We start from the raw sequence: 25,769 nt of genomic DNA, 5'->3' as shown, positions 1-25,769 counted from the left end.
CTGGAGCCTTGGGGGGGACCCTGATAAGAAACAACCATAGGTTTGCCCCGGGGGGAATGGATGGGGGATATGGAATGTGGCAAAGAGCAGGAATAACGCAACTGAAAGATCTGTTTGTGGATGGGAAGTTCGCGAGTCTGGGAGCACTGACCGAGAAATATGGGTTGCCCCAAGGGAATGCATTCAGGTATATGCAACTGAGGGCTTTTGCGAGGCAACAGGTGAGGGAATTCCCGCAGCTCCCGACACAAGAGGTGCAGGACAGAGTGATCTCAAAGACATGGGTGGGGGATGGTAAGGTGTCAGATATATATAGGGAAATGAGGGACGAAGGTGAGACTATGGTAGATGAACTAAAAGGGAAATGGGAAGAAGAGCTGGGGGAGGAGATCGAGGAGGGGCTGTGGGCAGATGCCCTAAGCAGGGTAAACTCGTCGTCCTCGTGTTAAGGTTAAGCCTGATTCAGTTTAAGGTATTACACAGGGCGCATATGACTGGAGCACGGCTCAGTAAATTTTTTGGGGTGGAGGATAGGTGTGCGAGGTGCTCGAGAAGCCCAGCGAATCATACCCATATGTTTTGGTCATGCCCGGCACTACAGGGGTTTTGGATGGGGGTGACAAAGGTGCTTTCAAAAGTAGTGGGGGTCCGGGTTGAACCAAGCTGGGGGTTGGCTATATTTGGGGTTGCACAAGAGCCGGGAGTGCAGGAGGCGAGAGAGGCCGATGTTTTGGCCTTTGCGTCCCTAGTAGCCCGGCGCAGGATATTGTTAATGTGGAAAGAAGCCAAGCCCCCGGGGGTGGAGACCTGGATAAATGACATGGCAGGGTTTATAAAGCTAGAGCGGATTAAGTTCGTTCTAAGGGGGTTGGCTCAAGGGTTCACCAGGCGGTGGCAACCGTTCGTCGAATACCTCGCAGAAAGATAGATGGAATGGAAAAAAGAAGACAGCAGCAGCAGCCCAGGATCGGGGGCGGGGGGGAGGAACCAGAAGGACTCTCAGGGTTGTTAATATATACTGTATAATATGTATAGGTCGTTGCGACAGATAATTATATATTGGACTGTTAAATTATATTTTTGGAGAGTGTTACTTGTGATAAGGCAGTTGCCAATTAGGGTTAGTTTTCATTTTTGTTATTTATTATTTATTCATTTTTTGTTTATAAAATAGGTCATTGTTATTTGTGTTGTTATAATATTGTGTAAAGGATGCACAATGTACTGTGTTGGTTGACCAAAAATTTTCAATAAAATATTTATTTTTTAAAAAATTACCAAAGGGATGGAGATGCAGCATACTATCCAACTCTCATGTCTAATCCAAGAGAGATTTGCTGATTGGATGATAAAAGCCTTGTGTATATTGTGCACCTCTTGCAAATGCCATACTCACTTCTTGCAACATATTTCTGTTGTATCTACCCATCATGCTTAAACTTACCATGCATTATACTTCTATCTCTCTTTTCAGACTGTGGTACATCTCTCCAAAGTACCACTGTTTCAGGTCTATTTAAATCAAGCCTGTTGACCAACCGCCCTTTGCTGCTTCTCAGACTACTAAGCCTCTTTTCCCCTTCCCAAGATGACTGTGTGCCACCAGGCTGCAACTTCTCCAATGACCCAACCCAAATGTTTTCTTCTTCCTCCTGGCCCCATGTTGCAAAATCCCTGGTCTTGTGAGTGTATGTTCAGTGCTCAAAATGCTATCTGCAATATTGCTATCATAGTAAAAGTGCTTCATACTTATAACACATTTCAATAATTTAGTTGCCATAAATCACTTGTCCTTATAATATACCTTGCATAACGTAAAACAGCTCTACTTCCTATCAACAGTGCTACAGATGATCCACCAGTTAGTATATTAAACTATATCTTGGACAGGGTCTATGAACTTAGCACTACATTGGAAGAAATACATTTTCCATGTTCTGTTTTATGATTATTATATTCAGTAAACTTATGTCTCCACTTGCCTTTACATTTTTTTGTACAAATACATAATATAATTTGTATAAATACATAGAGAAACAACCTAGTTATACAGTGCCAAACTAATATAATGACAATTAGTATTTTCTTTTAAGGCAGTCAGGAAAGGTAACGGAAGAACATAAAGACAACCTTAAATTAACAAATTAAATAATGTTTCAGTTCTTAAAGTGTAGCAAATACATTACCTTGGAGCTACTGCAAAAACATCAGGATGCAAATCAATGATACCTAGTTTGTCATCCGTGTAGCCCCGCAAAGATTCTAGCCAAGCCTGCCTGGGTTTCAAATGTGAAGGAACTGCTATCTCACACTTTCTCAAAACAGGCAATCCAGATTCAACTGGGGGCAGTCCTGAAATATATTAACCAGATTATGAATGCTACCATAATAAAACAAATTGATTTAACTTGTCAATAAGTATAATACCAATTAAAACAATGCTATGAGAAGATTATATTAAGGGGCTGGTTTAGCACAGTGGGCTCAACAGTTGGCTTGTAATGCAGAACAAGGCAGCAGCGCAGGTTCAATTCCCGTACCGGCCTCCCCGAACAGGCGCCGGAATATGGCGACTAGGGGCTTTTCACAGTAACTTCATTGAAGCCTATTTGTGCCAATAAGCGATTATTGACTTACCGCTGAGGAAGGTAACGAGGGACTTTCGTTACTTGGGGATCCAGATAGCCAAGAATTGGGGTACATTGCATAGGTTAAATTTAACGCGGTTGGTGGAACAAATGGAGGAGGACTTCAAGAGATGGGACATGGTATCCCTGTCATTGGCAGGGAGGGTGCAGGCGGTTAAAATGGTAGTCCTCCCGAGATTCCTCTTTGTGTTTCAGTGCCTCCCGGTGGTGATCACGAAGGCTTTTTTCAAAAGGATCGAAAAGAGTATCATGAGTTTCGTGTGGGCCGGGAAGACCCCGAGAGTGAGGAAGGGATTTTTACAGCGTAGTAGGGATAGGGGGGGGGCTGGCACTACCGAGCCTAAGTGAGTACTACTGGGCCGCCAATATCTCAATGGTGAGTAAGTGGATGGGAGAAGAGGAGGGATCGGCGTGGAAGAGATTGGAGAGGGCGTCCTGTAGGGGGACTAGCCTACAAGCTATGGTGACGGCCCCATTGCCGTTCTCACCGAAGAAATACACCACAAGCCCGGTGGTGGTGGCTACGTTGAAAATTTGGGGACAGTGGAGACGGCATAGGGGAAAGACGGGAGCCATGGTGGGGTCCCCGATAAGAAATAATCATAGGTTTGCCCCGGGGAGAATGGATGGGGGATTTGGAATATGGCAAAGAGCAGGAGTAACACAATTGAAAGATCTGTTTGTGGATGGGAAGTTTGCAAGTCTGGGAGCGCTGACCGAGAAATATGGGTTGCCCCAAGGGAATGCATTCCGGTATATGCAACTGAGGGCTTTTGCGAGGCAACAGGTGAGGGAATTCCCGCAGCTCCCGACGCAGGAGGTGCAGGACAGAGTGATCTCAAAGACATGGGTGGGGGACGGTAAGGTGTCTGATATATATAGGGAAATGAGGGACGAGGGGGAGATTATGGTAGATGAGCTGAAAGGGAAATGGGAAGAAGAGCTGGAGGAGGAGATTGAGGAGGGGCTGTGGGCGGATGCCCTAAGTAGGGTAAACTCATCGTCCTTGTGTGCCAGGCTAAGCCTGATACAATTTAAGGTGTTACACAGGGCGCATATGACTGGAGCACGGCTCAGTAAATTTTTTGGGGTAGAGGATAGGTGTGCGAGATGCTCGAGAAGCCCAGCGAATCACACCCACATGTTCTGGTCATGTCCGGCACTACAGGGGTTTTGGGTGGGGGTGACAAAGGTGCTTTCGAAAGTAGTGGGGGTCCAGGTCGAACCAAGCTGGGGGTTGGCTATATTTGGGGTTGCAGAAGAGCCGGGTGTGCAGGAGGCGAGAGAGGCTGATGTTTTGGCCTTTGCGTCCCTAGTAGCCCGGCACAGGATACTGTTGATGTGGAAGGAAGCCAAGCCCCCGGGGGTGGAGACCTGGATAAATGACATGGCAGGGTTTATAAAGCTGGAACGGATTAAGTTTGTCCTAAGGGGATCGGCTCAAGGGTTCACCAGGCGGTGGCAACCGTTCGTCGAATACCTCACAGAAAGATAGAGGGAATGGAAAAGAAGAAGGCAGCAGCAGCAGCCCGGCGGGGGGGGGGGGGGGGGGGGGAACCAGAAGGACTCTCAGGGTTGTTAATGTATATGTATAATATGTATAGGTTGTTGCTATAGATAATTGTATATTGGACTGTCAAATCATATTTTTGGAGAGTGTTTATCTGAGACAAGGCAGTTGCCATTTAGAGTTAGTTTTTGTTTTTTGTTATATATTATTTATCTTTTGTTTATAAAACAGGCCATTGTTATTTATACTGTTATATTACCGTGTAAAGGATACACAATGTACTGTGATGGTTGGCCAAAAATTTTCAATAAAATATATTTTTTTAAAAAATAAGCGATTATTATTTATTATTATTGCTTCAAGTCCAGCAAAACATGTAAATTTAAAAGTTCACTGTACCACAGTCTGAACACAATGTGCCAAGTGTAAATAAAGCTGGCAATAGGCCATACAATCTTGGGTGCAGCTACTGAAATTAAAATCCCCTAGAACAATACTCAGGCTCTTGGCTTTGATAGTTTTTCTCTTCAAGTAGCCAACTTTATTGGGCACCTTGTTACTAACCTTCTATCACCATTTTTAAATGTATTTATTCGGGGGACATGGGTGTAGCTGAGAAACTCAGCATTTATTTTCCATCCCTAATTGCCCTTGAGAAGGTGGTGGTGAGCATATGGCATGTGTACACCTATAGTGCTGTTTGGAAGGATGTTTGGTGAAGGAACAGGGAGGTGATATAGTGCCAAGTTTGGATGGTGTGTTGCTTGAAGTTTATAAGTGATGGTGTTTCCATGTATCTGATGCCAGTGTCCTCTTATTTTTTATTCATTCATGGGTTGTGGGCATTGCCAAATCTTTAATTGCCGTTGAACTATAGACCACATTGCTGTGGATCTGGAGTCAGCGGTAGGCCTGACCAGAAAAGGGTGGCAGATCTCCTTCTCTAAAGGGACATTAGTGAACTAAATAGGTTTTTACGAAAATCAACAATGGTCTCATGGTCACCATTAGACTTTTACTGAATTCAACTTTCACCATCTGCTGTGATGGGATTCAAACCCAGGTCCCCAGAGCATTACCCTGGGTCTTTGCATTACAAGTCCTGTGACAATAACACTATGCCACCACCTCCCCTTAAGGTAATCGAGGTCACAGGCAATGAAGGTGCTATCAATGGAGCCTTGGCGAGTTTCTGCAGTGTATCTCGTCAATGGTAAATACTGCTACAACTAGGCATCACTGGTGTAGAGAGAGTGTTTAATGTGGTGAATGGGATGCCAATCAAGGTTTGACCTCCATGGTTTCAAGTTTCTTGAGTGCTGTTGGAGCTACACTCATCCCGGCAAGGGAACGTATTCCATCACACTCCCTACATGCCTTGGAGCTGGTGAACAGGCTTTGGGAGTCAGGAGGTGAGCTAACCACCTCCGAATTCCCAGCCTCTGACCTTCTCTTGTACCCACGGTAACTCATATGGCTGGTCCAGTTAACTTTCTGGTCAATGGTAACCCTAGGATGTTGACAAACATGCTTTCAGTATGCCTGTTTGTTTTCTACATGAACTAACATATGAACATACAAGTGAGAAGGAGGAGGCCATTTGGCCTTTGAGTCTGCTCTGCCATTCAATTAAGATAATGGCTGATCGCATTGCGACCTCAACTCCACATTCTGCCTACCGCCCCCCCCCCGATAACCATTGACTCTTGTTACACAAGAATCTATCTACCTCTGCCTTAAAAAATTCAGTAAGAAGTCTTACAACACCAGGTTAAAGTCCAACAGGTTTGTTTCAAACACTAGCTTGCGGAGCACTGTTCCTTCCTCAAGTGAATCATTCCTTGATTGGCATCCCATTCACCACATTAAACACTCTCTCTCTCTACAATAGTGATGCCCAGTTGTAGCAGTATTTACCATTGACGAGATACACTGCAGAAACTCGCCAAGGCTCCATTGATAGCACCTTCATTGCCTGTGACCTTAAGGGGAGGTGGTGGCATAGTGTTACTGTCACAGGACTTGTAATGCAAAGACCCAGGGTAATGCTCCGGGGACCTGGGATCGAATCCCATCACAGCAGATGGTGGAAGTTGAATTCAGTAAAAGTCTAATGGTGACCATGAGACATGGATTTCAGTAAACCGTTTGATAAGGTTCCCCATGGTAGGCTACTGCAGAAAATACGGAGGCATGGGATTCAGGGTGATTTAGCAGTTTAGATCAGAAATTGGCTAGCTGGAAGAAGACAAAGGGTGATGGTTGATGGGAAATGTTCAGACTGGAGTCCAGTTACTAGTGGTGTACCACAAGGATCTGTTTTGGGGCCACTGCTGTTTGTCATTTTTATAAATGACCTGGAGGAGGGCGTAGAAGGATGGGTGAGTAAATTTGCAGATGACACTAAAGTCGGTGGAGTTGTGGACAGTGCGGAAGGATGTTACAAGTTGCAGAGGGACATAGATAAGCTGCAGTGCTGGGCTGAGAGGTGGCAAATGGAGTTTAATGCAGAAAAGTGTGAGGTGATTCATTTTGGAAGGAATAACAGGAAGACTAAGTACTGGGCTTATGGTAAGATTCTTGGCAGTATGGATGAGCAGAGAGATCTCGGTGTCCGTGTACATAGATCCCTGAAAGTTGCCACCCAGGTTGAGAGGGTTGTTAAGAAGGCATACGGTGTGTTAGCTTTTATTGGTAGAGGGATTGAGTTTAGGAGCCATGAGGTCATGTTGCAGCTATACAACACTCTGGTGCAGCCGTATTTGGAGTATTGCGTGCAATTCTGGTCGCCACATTATAGGAAGGATGTGGAAGCATTGGAAAGGGTGCAGAGGACATTTACCAGAATATTGCCTGGTATGGAGGGAAGATCTTATGAGGAAAGGCTGAGGGACTTGAGGCTGTTTTCGTTAGAGAGAAGAAGGTTAAGAGGTGACTTAATTGAGGCATGCAAGATGATCAGAGGATTGGATAGGGTGGACAGTGAGAGCCTTTTTCCTTGGATGGTGATGTCTAGCACGAGGGGACATACCTTTAAATTGAGGGGAGATAGATATAAGACAGATGTCAGAGGTAGGTTCTTTACTCAGAGAGTAGTAAGGGCGTGGAATGCCCTGCCTGCAACAGTAGTGGACTCGCCAACACTAAGGACATTCAAATGGTCATTGGATAGACATATGGACAATAAGGGAATAGTGTAGATGGGCTTTAGAGTGGTTTCACAGGTCGGCGCAACATCGAGGGCCGAAGGGCTTGTACTGCGCTGTAATGTTCTATGTTCTATGCCCCCATTGCTCTCTTTGGAAGATTCATCATCATCTTGTAGCACGTTTCAGAGAAGGTTCACGCAACTAATTCCTGAGATGGGGGGGGCGGAATATCTACAAGGAAAGATTGGATAGGCTGGGCCTATATCCATGGACTTTAGGAGATTGAGGGGTGATCTTATTGAAACAAATAAGATCCCGAGGGGGCACGATGGCGTGAATGCCGAAAGGATGTTTCCTGGGGTGGGGAGACTAGAACTAGGAGGGACAGTTTAGAATTGTGGAGTCTTCCGTGAGATGAGAAGAATATTTTCTCGGAGGTTTGTGAATCTTTGGAACCATCCGTTAGCTATAGATGATAAATGTTTTTGCACACTTATTGCTTAATCTAAAACAACAGCTATAATTTAAACTGTAGACAGCAAAAGATAATTGTGAGATGCTGAGGCCATAGTGCCAGCTAGTAATTTTATCACACTAGGATAAACTAGTCAAAACTCTAGGCTATTAATAACATGTAGCAGAGAGAGTCTAATTCCTTTAGCACAGTAATTTTAAAATTCAGGGTTGCGACCCACAGGTGAGTCAAGGGCGGGTGTCAGGAGGGTCGCAGAGCGATCCGTCGCGGCATTCCCAATCACAGGAAGAAGTGGCTGATGGCCAAGACAAGCATTTAAAAATGCTGGCCACGACTGGCTTTCAAGAATGGCGACCATCCCGCGCAAGCGTGCCCCGTCAGCCAGGTGTAGCGGTGCTCAGGCAATCTCCTCCTTATGCCAGCATCTGTCCCAGGAGCAGATTTTCTTTTCTTTTCTTTTTTTTAAAATCGATGGAGTCTTCCCGCCAGAAGTGGTGACAGAGAGCAGGTCACGTGCCTGGTACACTGACGTCACGTGCTCTGGGCGCAAAATTACTGAGGAGAGCTTCCTCCGTTTTGTAGCTGTCAGCAAGCAAGCAACAGGACTGCGTGAAAAGAGACACAAACAGACCAGGATCACACAACTAAATCTGCTGGAGAGAGCTTCGCAGGAGAGTCCATGGCAGGACAAAGAAGCGCTGGTGTGAGCTGCAGGACCTCTTATGAACACATACAGAAATGTAACATTGAACGACCAAGCAAGTGAAATAGTGAGGACCAAGCAGGCTTACCTGTCGCATTAAAAGATAAGCAAAAATGGTGGGTCGTAAAGTTTGGCGATATGGGTCGCGAAGGTCAGCCGATTGGTAAAAATGGGTCCCCGGAAATAAAGTTTGAAAAACACTGCTTTAGCAGAGGATTACTACAAAGGAGGCAGTGTGATAATGCAATAATGCATTGTATCAAATTAGTGGGATAGATGGATGCTGTGCCATTCCACTACTCCTGTACTTGTTTGTATGTTTCCAGTATTCATCTTACCAACTGAATAAAAGAAGAATAAAATAACAAACTATTCATACAAACTGAGGGTGGGGTGGAATGGGGGTCCTGTGTTTAGGCACTTCAGTAAACAAAACAATGCTGAATAACATACCTTTTTTCTCTATCTCAATGAAGTTTGCTTGAAGGTGGAGATTGGATTGCAGCTCATTTCCTCCAGAGAGAGTTGACACAAACTATTTCACAAGGAAAAGAAAGCATTTTAATTCAAGTAATGAGAGCACACTAAAATATTGTCCCACAGGGCTTTAGCACACTTAACTCTGTACTTCAAACAGAGCAGGTTCGATTCATTTTCAGAAGCAAGTTTTCAACAGTTGCATTCCGTAAACGTACATATAAAGCTAAAGTGCAGAAAGAAGCAAAGGACATAGTGAAGTCATACAGAATAAGTGCATTGCCTGTTTCAATTGTTGGACGAAGACAATGTAAAAGAAAGATACAAATTTATTTTAAAAATCTGTCCGAATAGTACAACTGGAAATCAACTAATTTTCAAATAGAATAACAAGTAATAATGTGGAAATCTAAACGCTCTTTATTTGACCATCAAAAACTTTTCAAATCAGTACATCAACTGGTGTAGTGAAAGGGACCTTTAGTGGAGTGAATGTATTTCCAAGAGGTTTGGGAAACTAGTTCCCCTGTAATCTGCATTGCATATAACAACTTACATTTATATAGCATCTTTAACACAGTTAAAAAAAAGTCCCAAGCTGCTTCTGAGGACCATTATCAAAGCCAGCGTCTAGTAAATACAATTTGTGGTGGGCAACAAATGCAGAAGCCTTACCAATACTTTTTTTTAAAAAAAATAATTTTTATTAAAGGTTTTCATAAAATATCAATAACAAAATAAGAAAAAAGAACCCAACAGGGTTAAGTACAAAACACAATCTAAAAAAGCAACCCCCCAAATCCCTCCCCCCGTACCTAAATAATAAATTAACATTAACACCCCGACTTAAGACAATAGGTGTATACACCCCCTCAGACCCTTCCAGTGTAAATAACATAATCAAAAATAAAGTAAACCCCCCCCCCCCCCCCCCCGAGCTGCTGCTGCCATTGACCAATGTCTATCGTTCTGCCAGAAAGTCTAAGAACGGTTGCCACCGCCTAAAGAACCCTTGTACCGACCCTCAAGGCGAATTTCACCCTCTCCAATTTAATGAACCCTGCCATATCGCTGATCCAGGATTCCACACTTGGGGGCTTCGTATCTTTCCACTGAAGGAGAATCCTTCGCCGGGCTACCAGGGACGCAAAGGCCAGAATTCCGGCCTCTTTCGCCTCCTGCACTCCCGGCTCCTCTGCCACCCCAAATATTGCGAGCCCCCAGCCCGGTTTGACCCTGGATCCTACCACCCTCGACACCGTCCTCGCTATGCCCTTCCAAAATTCCTCCAGCGCTGGGCATGCCCAGAACATATGGGTGTGATTTGCTGGGCTCCCTGAGCACCTAACACACCTGTCCTCAGCCCCCAAAAAACGGCTCATCCTTGTGCCCTGTGCAGCACCATAAACTGTATGAGGCTGAGCCTCGCGCACCATGAGGAAGAGTTCACCCTCCCCAGGGTATCTGCCCACGTCCCTTCCTCAATTTCCTCTCCCAACTCCTCCTCCCACTTACCTTTTACCTCCACCACCGAGGCCTCCTCTTCCTCCTGCATCACCTGGTAAGTTTCCAAAATCTTCCCCTCTCCCACCCACACCCCCAAGAGCACCCTGTCCTGTACTGTGTGTGGCAGTAGCCATGGGAATTCCACCACCTGCCGTCTGGCAAACGCCCTTACCTGTAAGTACCTGAAGGTGTTCCCTGGAGGGAGCCCGTACTTCTCCTACAGCTCACCCAAGCTCGCGAACTTCCCGTCCACAAACAGGTCCCCCAACTTTTGCATCCCTACCCTGTGCCACCCCGAAAACCCTCCACCTGTTGTTCCTGGGGTGAACCGGTGGTTCCCCCATAATGGGGTCCACGCCGAGGCCCCAACCTCCCCCCTATGCCGCCTCCACTGCCCCCAAATTTTGAGGGCCACCACCACCACCGGGCTCGTGGTATACCTCCTTGGAGGGAGCGGCAGCGGCGCCGTTGCCAGCGCCCCCAGACTCGTACCCACACAGGACGCCGTCTCCAGCCTCTTCCATGCAGCCCCCTCCCCCTCCATCACCCACTTGCGCACCATTGTCGCATTGGCGGCCCAGTAGTACCCACAGAGGTTGGCAGCGCCAGCCCCCCCCTATCTCTACTCCGCTCCAGGAACATCCTTCTCACCCTCGGAGTCCCTCGCGCCCACACAAACCCCATTATACTCCAGTTAACCCGCCTGAAAAAAGCCTTCGGGATAAACACGGGGAGGCACTGGAACAGGAACAAAAACCTTGGGAGCACCGTCATTTTGATTGACTGCACCCTACCCGCCAGGGACAGCGGCAACACGTCCCACCTCTTGAACTCCTCCTCCATTTGCTCCACCAGCCTTGTAAAGTTAAGCCTATACAGGGCCCCCCAGCTCCTGGCCACCTGGACCCCCAAATATCTGAAGCTCCTCGCCGCCCTTTTTAGTGGGAGCTCGCCAATCCCCCTCTCCTGGTCCCCTAGCTGAACTACGAACAGCTCGTTATTCCCCATATTGAGCTTTACCCCGAAAAGTCCCCGAATTCCCCAAGGATCCTCATTACCTCTGGCATTCCTCCCACCGGGTCTGCCACATACAGCAGCAGGTCGTCCGCATAAAGCGACACCCTATGCTCCTCCACACCCCGCACCAACCCCCTACAGTTCCTCAGCTCTCTCAGTGCCATAGCCAGGGGTTCAATCGCCAGTGTGAAGAGCAGGGGGGCAGGGGACACCCCTGTCTCGTCCCTCGGTGCAACCGAAAGTACTCGGACCTCCTCCTGTTTGTGGCCACACTCGCCATCGGGACCTCATACAACAGCCTAACCCACCTGACAAACCCCTCCCCAAACCCGAAACTCTTCAGCCCTCCCACAGGTACCCCCACTCTACCCTATCGAAGGCTTTCTCAGCGTCCATCGCCACCACTATCTCCGCCTCCCCCTCCCTCGCCGGCATCATGTTACATTCGCGTTCAACTGTCTCCCCTTCACAAACCCCGTCTGGTCTTCATGGATGATCTGCGGCACACAATCCTCAATCTTCGTGGCTAAGACCTTCGCCAGCACCTTGGCATCTACATTTAGCAAGGAAATCGGTCTGTAAGACCCACATTGCATGGGATCCTTGTCCCGCTTCAGGATCAAGGAGATCAGTGCCTGGGACATCGTCGGGGGTAAAGCCCCCCCCCCCCCCCTTGCCTCATTGAAGGTCCTAACTAACAGCGGGCCCAACAGGTCCATATATTTTTTATAGAACTCGACCGGGAAACCGTCCGCCCCCGGTGCCTTCCCCGCCTGCATGCTTCCTATCCCTTTGATCAGCTCCTCCAGCCCAATCGGGGCCCCCAATCCCGCCACCAGTCCCTCTTCCACCTATGGAAACCTCAATTGGTCCAGGAAATGGCCCATCCTGCCTCCTCCCGTGGGGGCTCGGATTGGTACAATTTCTCGTCGTTGTCCCTGAAGACCCCATTGATGCCAGCCTCACTCCGCACCCTCCCCTGTCCTTAACTCCCCCAATCTCCCTAGCTGCGTCCCGCTTCCGAAGCTAATGCGCCAGCATCCGGCTTGCCTTTTCCCCATACTCGTAGACCGCCCCCTGGGCCTTCCTCCACTGCACCTCCGCCTTCCTGGTGGTCACCAGGTCGAATTCGGCCTGGAGGCTGCGCCTCTTCCTCAACAATCCTTCCTCAGGTTCTTCTGCATACCTCCTGTCTGCCCTCACCATCTCCCCCACCAGCCTCTCCCTCCGCTCCTTGTGGGCCCTGATGGAGATCAGCTCTCCCCTCATCACTGCCTTCAGTGCCTCCCATACCATCCCCACTTGGACCTCCCCGTTGTCGTTGGTCTCCAAGTACCTCTCTATACTTCCTCGGACCCGCTCGCTCACCTCCTCGTCCGCCAACAGCCCCACCGCCAAGCGCCACAGCGGGCACTGGCCCCTCTCCTCCCCCATCTCCAAGTCCACCCAATGCGGGGCGTGGTCCGAAATGGCTATTGCCGAATACTCAGTATCCTCTACTCTTGCTATCAGCGCCCTACTCAAAATGAAAAAGTCGATTCGAGAATAAGCCTTATGGACATGTGAGAAGAATGAAAATTCCCTAGCCCCCGGCCTTGCAAATCTCCAAGGGTCCACCCCTCCCATTTGGTCCATAAATCCCCTCAACACTCTAGCCGCCGCCGGCTTCCTACCCGTCCTAGACCTGGAGCAATCCAGTGCAGGATCAAATACCCTGTTAAAGTCTCCCCCCATTATCAGGCCCCCCACTTCCAAGTCTGGGATCCAACCCAACATACGCCGCATAAAATCCCCCCCCCCCCCGGGCTAGGACCCATCCTAGCTGGTTTACTCCCCCCATTGCACTTCCGCAAGTCAGCGGACTCCTGCTGACCCCGGCCACTCCCGCCTCCCCTTCGATTCCTCCCATTGTGTGGCACACCCACCTCTCCCGTTCCCCATCCATAGGCTCTCCCCCTTCCATTCTAAGCACGGGAAACAACCCTCGCTTCCCCGCCCCCTCCAGTCTTCAGCACGGGAAAAAGCCCTCGCTTTCCACCTACCAGGCCCCGCCACCTCTGACGCAGCTTCTTTTACAGGCCCGGTCCCCACACCCCCGACTCGGGCCTCCCCCACCCCCGCGGGGCCCCATCTCACTGCCGTCCACCCCCCCTGTTCCGTTTACCTACCCCCCTCCAAACCCCCCCCCCGACCAACCCAACCAAAACAGTGCCCAACCCGCCCCCAGCCACCCTCACCGACCCGAAAGAGGAAAACACAGAGAAAAAGAAACCCGGAGCAATACCCCTCGAAAAAAAAATAAACATAGGCCCACGCCACTTCCGGAGACTCAAAATAATGGTGCCGGTCCTTGTAGGTAACCCACAGTCGTGCCGGCTGCAACATGCCAAACGTCACCCCCTTCCTGTGCAGCACTGCCTTCGCTCGATTGTATCCGGCCCTCCTCTTCGCCACCTCCGCACTCCAGTCCTAGTATATTCGAACCTCCGCGTTCTCCCACCTGCTGCTCCTCTCCTTCTTGGCCCACCTGAGCACACACTCCCGATCAGCGAACCGATGGAACCTCACCAGCACCGCCCGCGGAGGCTCGTTAGCCTTGGGCCTCCTCGCCAGCACTCTATGGGCCCCTTCCAGCTCCAGGGGCCCTCGGAAGGACCCCACTCCCATCAGCGAGTTCAACATGGTGACCACAAAGGCCCCCACGTCCGGCCCCTCCAGGAGGCCCAGAATCCGCAGATTCTTCTGCCTCGACCGATTCTCCATCTCCTCGAACCGCTCCTGCCATTTCTTGTGGAGCGCCTCGTGCACCTCCACCTTTACCGCCAGGCCTAAGATCTCGTCCTCATTGTCAGACAATCTTTTGTCGAGCCTCGCGGATCACCACCCCCTGGGCCGTCTGTGTCTCCAGCAGCTTATCAATAGAAGCCTTCATCGGCTCTAGCAGGTCTGTTTTAATCTCTCTGAAGCAGCGCTGGATTCTCACCTGCTGCTCCTCCGCCAACTGCATCCACGCTGCCTGGTCTCCGCCCGCTGCCATTTTGTTCTTCTTCCCTCGCACCTTCTTCGGGTCCACCACCACCTTTTTTGTCGCCCCGCTCCTAGTTGAAGCCATATACTGACGGGGAGCTGTTATAGACTCCTTCCCACACGGAAGCATCGAAAAAGTGCCGTTGGGGGCCCTGAAAAGAGCCCAAAAGTCCGTTTTTGCGGGAGCCGCCGAATGTGCGACTTAGCTCCGCATAGCCGCAACCGGAAATCAAGGCAAACATTTTCAATGCACAGTAATTGTAGGAATAAATACATGCATGGGATTGAGTCAGTACTGTCCATAGTTATGTGAAAGCAGATGACCTATACCCAGGGTAAGTCTAGTTCTGAAAATGAAATGAAATGAAAATCGCTTATTGTCACAAGTAGGCTTCAAATGAAGTTACTGTGAAAAGCCCCTAGTCGCCACATTCTGGCGCCTGTTCGGGGAGGCTGTTACGCGAATTGAACCATGTTGCTGGCCTGCCTTCAAAGCCAGCGATTAAGCCCTGTGCTAAACAGCCCGTGTGTTTCAGCAAGCATCGAGACAGCCCCCAGCTTGTACCCTTCACTGTATATTTGTAAATAGTCTTAAGAGTAAATAAAGACTTACATCTTTCCTATATATGACTATGAAGACCTCGTCAGATCTACAGAACTGTAACTGACACCCTACAACTATGTGGCAGCTTGTGGAAAAACCCAAGACCTTGCAGAAAATGCAGAGAAAAACTAAAATACTGGGAGACTGAGGAAAAAATTCAGCATAGTGGCCTGGCTGGAAAAGAACAAAGAAAAGTACAGCACAGTAACAGGCCCTTCAGTCCTCCAAGTCTCTGTCAATTGTGGTGCCCTAACATAAAAAACCTTCTGCCCTTACTTGGTACGTATCCCCCTATTTCCTCCCTATTCATGTATCCATTCAGATGCCTCTTAAATGTTGCTAATGTGCCTGCTTCCACCACATCCTCTGGCAGCGCGTTCCAGACACCCACCACTCTGCATGAAACACGCACCTCGCACAGCTCTCTTAAATTTTCCCCTGTTCACCTTGAACTTGTGCCCCCTTGTAATTAACACTTCCACCCTTGGAAAAAGCCTCTGACTGTCCACCCGGTCTATGCCTCTCATAATTTTGTAGGCCTCTATCAGATCTCCCCTCAGCCTCTGTCTTTCCAGTGAAAACAATCCTAGTTTATTCAACCTCTTCTCCTAGCCAACACCCTCGAGGCCAGGCCACATTCTTTGCACTCCCTCCAAAGCTTCCTCGTCCTTCTGATAATGTGGTGACCAGAACTGCACGCAATACTCCAAATATGCCCTAACCAAGGTTTTATTTAGCTGCAACATGATTTCCCAACTCCTGTACTCAATGCCCCAGCTGATGAAGGCAAGCGTGCCATATGCCTTCTTAATCATCTTGGCCACCTGTGTTGCTTTTAGGGAGCTGTGGACCTGCATGCCCTGGTCCTTCTGTATATTAATGTTTCTAAGGGTTCTGCTATTTACAGTATAATTCATACCTAGAGTTGATCCTCCAAAATGCATCATCACGCATTTGTCCAGATTAAACTCCATCTGCCATTTCTGTGCCCAGTCTCCAATCTATTTATATCCTGTTGAATTCTCCAACAATCCTCAGCACTATCAGCAACTCCGCCAATCTTCGTGTCATCCGCAATCTTACTAATCAGACCACCCATATTTTCCTCCAGATCATTTATATATACTACAAATAACAGAGGTCCCAGCATTGTTCCCTGTGGAACACCACTAGCTACAGATCCCCATTCTGTAATACACCCTTCCACCGCTGTCTTCTATAACCAAGATGTGGAGATGCCGGCGTTGGACTGGGGTGAGCACAGTACGAAGTCTTACAACACCAGGTTAAAGTCCAACAGGTTTGTTTCGATGTCACTAGCTTTCGGAGCGCTGCTCCTTCCTCAGGTGAATGAAGAGGTCTGTTCCAGAAACACATATATAGACAAATTCAAAGATGCCAAACAATGCTAGGAATGCGAGCATTAGCAGGTGATTAAATCTTTACAGATCCAGAGATGGGGTAACCCCAGGTTAAAGAGGTGTGAATTGTATCAAGCCAGGACAGTTGGTAGGATTTCGCAGGCCAGATGGTGGGGGATGAATGTAATGCGACATGAATCCCAGGTCCCGGTTGAGGCCGCACTCATGTGTGCGGAACTTGGCTATAAGTTTCTGCTCGGCGATTCTGCATTGTCGCGGGTCCTGAAGGCCGCCTTGGAGAACGCTTACCCGGAGATCAGAGGCTGAATGCCCTTGACTGCTGAAGTGTTCCCCGACTGGAAGGGAACATTCCTGCCTGGTGATTGTTGCGCGATGTCCGTTCATTCGTTGTCGCAGTGTCTGCATGGTCTCGCCAATGTACCACGCTTCGGGACATCCTTTCCTGCAGCGTATGAGGTAGACAACGTTGGACGAGTCGCACGAGTATGTACCGCGTACCTGGTGGGTGGTGTTCTCACGTGTAATAGTGGTATCCATGTCGATGATCTGGCACGTCTTGCAGAGATTGCCATGACAGGGTTGTGTGGTGTCGTGTTCACTGTTCTGAAGAACCATGCTGCCTGCCACTAACTAGTCCATTTTCGGACTTCCAGTGGTGGCCATGGTGAGTGGTCGCACACAGGGCAGCTCCTGCTCAAAGGCATAGGAAAGAGCTCTTTTTACCTGATATTGGGTGGAATGGTGATGGAAAGGTGAGGTAGTTTCACCCAGGAGTGGCATGTCTGCTGGTTATCAAACCGGGCAGGAGACGGTGAGAGACTTGGCCAAAGAGTTGGAGGAAAACTGTGGCGCAGCAGCCGTAGTAAGGATGGCGGAGGGGGAAGGGCTGGTGCAAGGTGGAAAGTTCCACATGGAGCAGTTGAGGACTTTTATTAAGGAGGAATTCCGCTAGCAGGGAAAGGAAATGCAGGAGATCACTTGAAGGCCATCGAAGGAGCTGTGGCACCCCTGAAGAGTTTGATGGAATGGGTGGAGAAGTGCTTGGAGGTGCAGGGGTCGCAGATTCGAGAGATCGATAGAGTGATCTCAGACCACAGCGATCGTGTGAGGGCACTGGAGGCGAGGGTGGGGCCTCTCGGCAACATTTGTAAAATGTTGAGGGCAAAGGTGGAGAAGCAGGAGAATACTTGAGAAGGCAGAACCTGCGGATAGAGGGCCTGTCTGGAGTGGAAAGTGCGAGTGCCACGAGGTACAACTCAAAGATGCTGGCGGGGCTGGTGGCGGAAGGGGTGCTAGATAAGGCCCCTGAAGTGGCCCGAGCACACAAATCTCTGAGGCAGAAGCCTAGAGCTGGGGTGCCGCAGCGGGCGATGATCATGAGACTCTACAAATGTTTGGAGAAAGAGATCTTGTGTTGGGCTAGGGAGACACGCACCTGCGAATGGGAGGGGAACAAGGTCCGACTGTATCAGGACATTGGAGCCGAGTTGGCGAAACGGCGGGCAGGGTTCAACAAGACCAAGGCAGTGCTGTACCGGGGGCAGATCAGGTTTGGGGTGCTTTACCAGGGAAAATTATGGGTGACGTTTGAAGGCCAGGAATATTACATCAAGACCCCAGAAGCGGCCGAGGACTTCACCAAGGAGCACAAACTGGGGGAGAACTGAGTGGACAATGTTTGGGAACCGGGGTGCTGGCATTTGGCAATGGTTGGGACCACGCTTGAAATGGGAGTAGGGATTGGAGGATTTTCGGCCCCTCCGTGTTGGGTTTACTGTTTGAGATTGTCAGGGGTGGTAGGGGTGAAACATTTAGTTGGGGATGGACGTTCCTGTTTTATTAGGTTGTGTGTGTTCAGGAATCTTTGTTTGAGTGAGGGAGTGTAGGGTTAGCAGGGAGCCTTCTTCCCTGAGGCGGAGGAGTGGGGGGAGGTCATTGGGTGGAGCCTTTGGGCAGGGACTGCCATGCTAGCAAGTAATGCTGGTGAACGGAACTGAGGTGGGGGAGAGGGCCGAGAGGGGTGGCCGGGGTGGGGGGACGCAAGCCTCCAGTAAGGTTGGTAATGTGGAATGTCCGGGGCCTTAATGGACTAGTTAAAAGATCACGGGGTGTTCGGAGACCTCAGGAGCTTGAAAGCAGGGGTGGTTTTTCTGCTGGAGACACATCTCCACGTGAAGAACCAGATTAGGTTACAGAAGGGGTGGGTCGGGCAGGTTTTCCACTCGGGGTTTGATTCAAAATCGAGGGGAGTGGCAATTTTAATGAGCAAGAGAATGGAATTTGTGAGTACGAAGGAAGTGAGGGACCTGGTTGGGAGATAAGTGATTGTGAGTGGAGTATTGGAACGTAGTGTTGATAAATGTGTACTCCCCAAATTGGGATGATGTGGGTTTTATGAGGGGGTTGCTGGCAGCGATCCCAGGTTTGGCCACGTACCAGTTGATCATGGGAGGAGATTTTGATTGTGTCCTAGAGCCGAGGGTGGATGGGTCGAGCCACAGATCGATGGGTAGGGTAGGGTAGGAATGACAAAGAAGTTGGGTGGGTATGGTGGATCCATGGTGCTTTCAGAACTAAGGGGGAAGGGAGTATTCCTTCTTTTCGCATGTTTATAAGGTGTATTCAAGGATTGACTATTTTGTGGTGAGACAGGAGATTTTGGTTGGGGCGGAGGGAGCAGAGTACACGGGGATAGTTATTTCGGAACATGTGCCCCACTGGTTGGAGATTCGGCACCGGGCCAAGAACAGGGGCAGGGGTGGAGGTTTAACTCGGGGTTATTGGCTGAGGGAGGTTTTTGTGATAAGGTGCAGGCGGGGATTAAGGAGTATTTGGAGTTGAACCTGATCAATAAGCGAGTGGTGTTTGAGGCGGGTAGAATAGTTTTGGATGTGGGAGGTCGGTACATTATGGTCAGTGGAAAACTGGAGGGGGTGCAGGTGGTATTAGTAAATGTGTATGCGCCAAATTGGGATGATGTGGCGTTTATAAAGAGGATGCTGGGGAAGATACCGGACCTGGACTCGCACAGATTGGTCATGGGAGGGGACTTCAACACAGTTATTGACCCTCGCTTGAACCGGTCAAGCTCGAAAACGGGCAGGGTGCCAGCAATGGCAAAGGAACTCAAAGGGTTTATGGAGCAGATGGGGGTGGATCCATGGAGATTTGGGCAGCCGAGGGTGAAGGAGTTCTCCTTCTACTCACACGTGCATAAAGTGTACTCCCGGATCGACTTCTTCATTTTGAGCAGGGCCTTACTGGCAGGGGTGGTGGACACGGGGTACTCGGCAATCACAATCTCAGACCATGCTCCACACAGGGTTCACCTGCAGGTTAGTAAAGACAGTAACCAGCGCCCGCACTGGAGGTTAGATGTGGGACTTTTGACTGACGAAGGGGTGTGCGAGCGGCTGAGGAGATGTATTTAGAACTACCTGCAGATCAACGACACGGGAGAAATTTCAGCAGCGGTGGTCTGGGAAGCACTGAAGGCAGTGATTAGATGGGAGCTGATCTCGATACGGGCCCACAGGGAGAAGGTAGACAGGGCAGAGACGGACCGACTTGTTAAGGAGATACTACAGATCGATAGGAGGTATGCGGAGATCCCAGAGGCAGGGCTTTTAAGGGAACGGCAGAGGCTACAGGTTGAGTTCGGCTTGTTAACCACAGGGAGGGCGGTGGAGCAGCTGAGAAAGGCGAGGGGGGCAATCTAAGAGTATGGAGAGAAGGCCAGCAGGATGCTTGCACAGCAGCTTAGAAAGAGGGAGGCAGCCAGGGAATGTAAATGACTTAGATGGGAACCTGGTTGGAGATTCAGCAGGGGTGAATAAGGCGTTTAGAGATTTCTATAGTAGGCTGCATAGGTCGGAACCCCTTACGGGGCCGGAGGGGATGAGGCACTTCTTGGGGGGCTGAATTTCCCAAAGGTGGACAGGGAGCTGGTAGAAGGGCTGGGGGCCCCGATCGGGTTGGAAGAGATAGTGGAGGGTCTGAAGGCCATGCAGGCGGGTAAAGCCCCGGGGCCGGATGGGTACCCAGTGGAATATTTTATATACTTTTATAAAATGTTCTCTGGGATATTGGGGCCGGTGTTGGTGAGGATGTTCAATGAGGCAAGGGAAAGAGGGGTGCTGCCCCCGACGATGTCACAGGCCACGATTTCGCTGATTCTGAAGCGGGCCGAGAACCCGGAGCTGTGTGGGTCCTACAGGCCAATATCCCTGTTGAATGTGGACGCCAAACTGCTGGCCAACATTTTGTCCTCCAGGATTGAGGATTGTGTTCCGGACATTATTGGGGAGGACCAGACGGGGTTTGTTAAGGGTAGGCAGTTGGTGGCAGGTGCGGGACTTCCTACGTAAACAGGTGCCAATGTAAGAAGGCTGTTAAATGTGATCATGATGCCCTCGGAAGGTAGGGAGGCGGAGGTAGTGATCGCAATGGATGCAGAAAAGGGTTGAATGGGACTACCTGTGGGACGGTTCAGATTTGGGCGGGGCTTTATTGACTGGGTCAGGTTGCTGCATCAGGCTCCTGTAGCAAGTGTACCGATGAATAGGACAACATCGGACTATTTTAGACTGCAATGGGGGATGAGACAGGGATACCCCCTCTCCCCACTGTTGTTCGTGCTAGCTATAGAGCCGTTGGCAATTGCTCTGAGAGCCTCGAGGGGCTGGTCTGGGGGGGGGGGATGGAGCACAGAGTCTCGCTCTATGCAGACAACCTGCTTCTGTCTGTATCGGACCCATTAGAGGGGATGGAAGAAATCATGAGGATTCTAGGGGAATTTGGCTGGTTTTCGGGGGTAGAAGCTAAATATGGGAAAAAGTGAGATGTTTGAGATCCAGGAGAGGGGACATGAGAGGAGATTGAGGGAGCTGCCATTTAGATTAGTAGGGGGAAGCTTTAGGTACCTAGGCATTCAAGTGGCGCGGGAATGGGGCCGGCTGCATAAATTAAATCTTGCACGGCTAGTAGACCAAATGAAGGACGATTTCCGGAGATGGAACGCGCTCCCGTTATCATTAGCTAGGAGAGCGCAGATGGTGAAGATGACGGTCCTCCCGAGATTCCTGTTTGTGTTTCAATGTCTCCCCATCTTTAGTCCGCGGTCCTTTTTTAAACGGATCAACAAAGTGATCTCTGGCTTTGCTTGGGCGGGCAAGACCCCGCGGGTAAGGAAGGTAATGCTTGAGCGGAGTCGGAGAGAGGGCGGGCTGGCGCTGCCAAATTTTAGTAACTATTACTGGCCGGCGAATATTGCCATGATCAGGAAGTGGGTGGTGGGGGAGGGGTCGACATGGGAGCGTATGGAGGCGGCTTCATGCAAGATCACCAGTTTGGGAGTGTTGGTAACTGCGCCTCTGCCGTTCCCGCCGGCACGGTACTCCACCAGCCCCGTGGTGGCGGCCCTGAGAGTCTGGGAGCAATGGAGGAGACATGTGGGAGCAGAGAGAGCATCGGTCGAGTCCCCAATCTGTAATAATCACCGGTTTGTCCCGGGAAGTATAGATGGGGGGTTCCGGATATGGTGGAGAGCAGGGGTTGACAGGATGGGGTATATGTTTATAGAGGGGAGCTTTCCGAGTATGAGGGCGCTGGAGAAGTTTAGGTTGGTGAGGGGAAACAAATTGAGGTATCTGCAGGTGCGGGACTTCCGACGTAAACAGGTGTCAATCATCCCGCTCCTACCACAAAGGGGGAATCAGGACAGTGTAGTTTCCAGAGGGTGGGTAGGAGAAGGGAACGTCTCGGACATTTATAAGGAACTTATGGGGTCAGAGGAGACGCAGACCGAGGAGCTGAAGCGCAAGTGGGAGGAGGAGCTGGGAGGAGAGATAGAGGATGGTCTATGGGCGGACATGTTGAGTAGAGTCAACGCGTCCGCAACATGTGCTATGCCCAGCCTGATACAATTTAAGGTCGTTCACCGGACTCACATGACAGTGGCCCGGATGAGCAGATTTTTTGGGGTGGAAGACAGGTGTGCAAAGTGTGCGGGAGGGCCAGCGAACCATGTCCACATGTTCTGAGCATGTCCGAAGCTTAGGGGATTTTGGCAGGGGTTTGCAGATGTCATGTCCACAGTGTTAAAAACAAGGGTCTAGAGTCCAGAGGTGACGATTTTCGGGGTGTCGGAAGATCCGGGAATCCAGGAGGAGAAAGAGGCAGACGTTCTGGCCTTCGCTTCCCTGGTAGCCCAGAGGCAGATACTATTAGCTTGGAGGACTCAAAGCCCCCGAAGTCGGAGACCTGGGTAGCTTTCTCTGTTTGGAGAAAGTCAAGTTCGCCTTGAGAGTCACTGTTAGGGTTCGCCCAGAGGTGGCAACCGTTCGTCGACTTTTTCGTGGAAAATTAATCGTCAGCAGAAGGCGGGGTGGGGGGTTAGTTTAGCTTAGAGTCGGGGGTTAATAAAGGTGGGACCTGTAAGGGAGGGAGACGGCTTTTGCACTATGTTTATATTTTCAGAGTTTTCATAGAATTTTACAGTGCAGGAGGCCATTCGGCCCATCGAGTCTGCACCGGCTCTTGGAAAGATCACCCTACCCAAGGTCAACACCTCCACCCTATCTCCATAACCCAGTAACCCCACCCAACACCAAGGGCAATTTTGGACACTAAAGGCAATTTATCATGGCCAATCCACCTAACCTGCACATCTTTGGACTGTGGGAGGAAACCGGAGCACCCGGAGGAACCCACGCACACATGGGGAGGATGTGCAGACTCCGCACAGACAGTGACCCAAGCCAGAATCGAACCTGGGACCCTGGAGCTGTGAAGCAAATGTGCTAACCACTATGCTACCGTGCTGCCCATTCTTGTACATTGTTTATTGTGTTGTTGTTACAATACGAAAAATCCCTCAATAAAATGTTTATTAACAAAAAAGGAGTATTTGGAGTTGAATCAGAATGGGGAGGCGTAGGTGGCCATTTTTTGGGAAGCGCTGAAGGCAGTGGCTCGGGGAAAATGATCTTGTTTAAGGATCGTGTGGATAGGGAAAGGAGGGAGGAATGTGATCGCCTAATGAGGGAGATAGTGGAGGTGAACAGGGAATATTCGAGGGTGCCCACCATGCAGGGATTGGTGAGGAGGAGAAATTTACAGGGGCAATTTGACAGGTTGACAACGGGGAGGGCGGTAAGGTAATTACGTAGGGGAATAAGGGTGCAATATAACTATGGGAGAAGGGTAGCCTCATGCTGGCACACCAGCTGGGAGGCAGGCCAGGAAAATATTGAGGTTACGGACTGGAGCTGGGGATATGGTGTCGGAGCCGGGGAAGATAAATGAGGCATTCGAGGTATTACCAGGGGCTATACGAGGGGGACCCGGGAGTAGAGGAGGGGGACATGGGGCGATTTCATGAACAGATGGAGTTTCCCCAAGTGGAGGAAGCAAAGAGGCAGGCGTTGGAGGAGCCCCTGGGGCTGAGGGAGGTGCTGGATCGTATCAGGGGTATAAGGAGTTTGCAACAGACTTGGCGTGCATCGCTTGGGGGTGTTTAATGAAGCGTTGGAGAAAGGGGAGCTGCCAGAGACAATGAAGCAGGCAGTGATTATGTTAATCCTGAAAAAGGGGAAGGACCCGGTGGAATGTGGGTCATATAGACCCATATCACCGTTGAACATGGATGTAAAAGTATTGGCTATATTGTTGGCAAGGAGGATGGAAGATTGTGTCCCTGGGTGTGGTTGCAGAGGGTCAAACAGGCTTCGTGAAAGGCAGGCAGCTCACAAGTAATATAAGAAGGTTGTTGAATGTAGTTGAAATGAAATGAAAATCGCTTATTGTCACAAGTAGGCTTCAAATGAAGTTAATGTGAAACGCCCCTAGTCGCCACATTCCAGCACCTGTTTGGGGAGGCTGGTATGGGAATTGAACAGTGCTGCTGGCCTGCCTTGGTCTGCTTTCAAAGCCAGCGATTTATGAATCCGTCAGGAGCTTTGGTACCCGAGGAAATGGTGTCCATGGACGAGGAGAAGACCTTTGACCGGGTGGAGGGGCAGAACTTGTTCGAGGTTCTGGGAAGGTTTGGGCCAAGATTTGTGGCATGGGCGAGGTTGCTATATGTGGCACCAAGGGCGAGTGTGAGGATGAATAATATGAGCTCGCAAAGCTTTGATTTACACAGGAGTACGAGGCAGGGGTGCCCGCTATAGCCGTTGTTATTTGCGCTGTCCATAGAGCCGTTGGTGATGGCTCTTAAGGGGTCGGCAGAGTGGCAGGGGATTAGGAGGGGACAGAGGGAGCATCGGGTGTCGCTCTATGCCGATGACCTATTGCTGTATGTTTTGGGTCTGCTGGAAAGTATGGGAAGGATCATGGGCCTGTTGGGAGGCTTGGAGAGTTCTCAGGGTATAAACTGAATGCAGGGAAAATCGAGGTTTTCCTGGTGAATGAGCTGGCACAGCAAGCTAATTTAGGGGGATGCCATTTAGGGCAAGTGACAGGTCCAGGTATTTGGGGATTCAGGTAGCAGCAAGGGAATGGACGGCACTCCATAACTGGAACTTAACAAAGCTGGTGGAGGAGGCCGGGGTGTGTGGGGGGGGGGGGGGATCTTAAGAGATGGGATACACTGCAGTTGACTTTGGCAGGAAGGGTCCAAGTGGTAAAAATGAATATTCTGCCAAGGTTCTGGTTTACTTTTCCAGGCACACCAAATCTTTATACCAAAGGCGTTTTGTTTGGAAATTGGACACAATTATTTCGAGCTTCGTATGGGCGGGGAAGGTGCCAAGGATCGGGAGGACCCTGCTATAGAGACAGAGGCAGCAAGGGGGGGGGGGGGGGTTGGCACTGCCAAACCTACTTCATTATTACTGGGCAGCGAATGTGGAAAAGGTGCAGTGATGGTGGGAAGAAGGGGTAGAATGGGTTAGGATGGAGGAGGAATCTTGTGAGGGGTCCAGTTTAAGGGCTATGGTGACGACAAGTGTTGCCAATGGCGCCAAGTAGGTATTCAAGGATCCCGGTGGTGCTGTCCACGGTGAAGATTTGGAATCAGTTAAGGAGGCGTTTTAGGGTGGAGGGGATGTCGGTGATAACGCCACAATCATGGGTTTGAGCCGGGGAGGAATGGAGGTGTATATAAGAGGTGAAGGGATGTGGGGGTTGGTAAGGTGAGGGATCTGTATTTGGAGGACGGGCTCGCCAGTCTGGCTGCCGAGGGGGAATGGGGCAACACGGTAGCTTCACAGCTCCAGGGTCCCAGGTTCGATTCCCGTCTTGGGTCACTGTCTGTGCGAAGTCTGCA

At 50.0% G+C, this 25,769-nt stretch overlaps 1 protein-coding gene across 1 annotated transcript in view; it reads right to left on the bottom strand.

Moving 5' to 3' along the window:
* The window catches only part of mrpl4 (mitochondrial ribosomal protein L4), a 66,909-nt gene that overhangs the window by 40,503 nt on the left and 637 nt on the right, over window positions 1-25,769 (bottom strand). The window contains exons 2-3 of the mRNA XM_072512112.1: window positions 8,939-9,020; window positions 2,187-2,352 (exon numbers count right to left, since the gene is read on the bottom strand). Coding sequence (XP_072368213.1) covers window positions 2,187-2,352; window positions 8,939-9,020 — 248 coding nt within the window. The remainder of the gene's footprint in view (window positions 1-2,186; window positions 2,353-8,938; window positions 9,021-25,769) is intronic.

This window comes from Scyliorhinus torazame, chromosome 1 (assembly GCF_047496885.1).
Source record: "Scyliorhinus torazame isolate Kashiwa2021f chromosome 1, sScyTor2.1, whole genome shotgun sequence".
Lineage (NCBI taxonomy): Eukaryota > Metazoa > Chordata > Chondrichthyes > Carcharhiniformes > Scyliorhinidae > Scyliorhinus > Scyliorhinus torazame.
The sequence above is the reverse complement of the archived record's forward strand: the minus strand, read 5'-3'. Positions and strand labels throughout refer to the sequence as shown.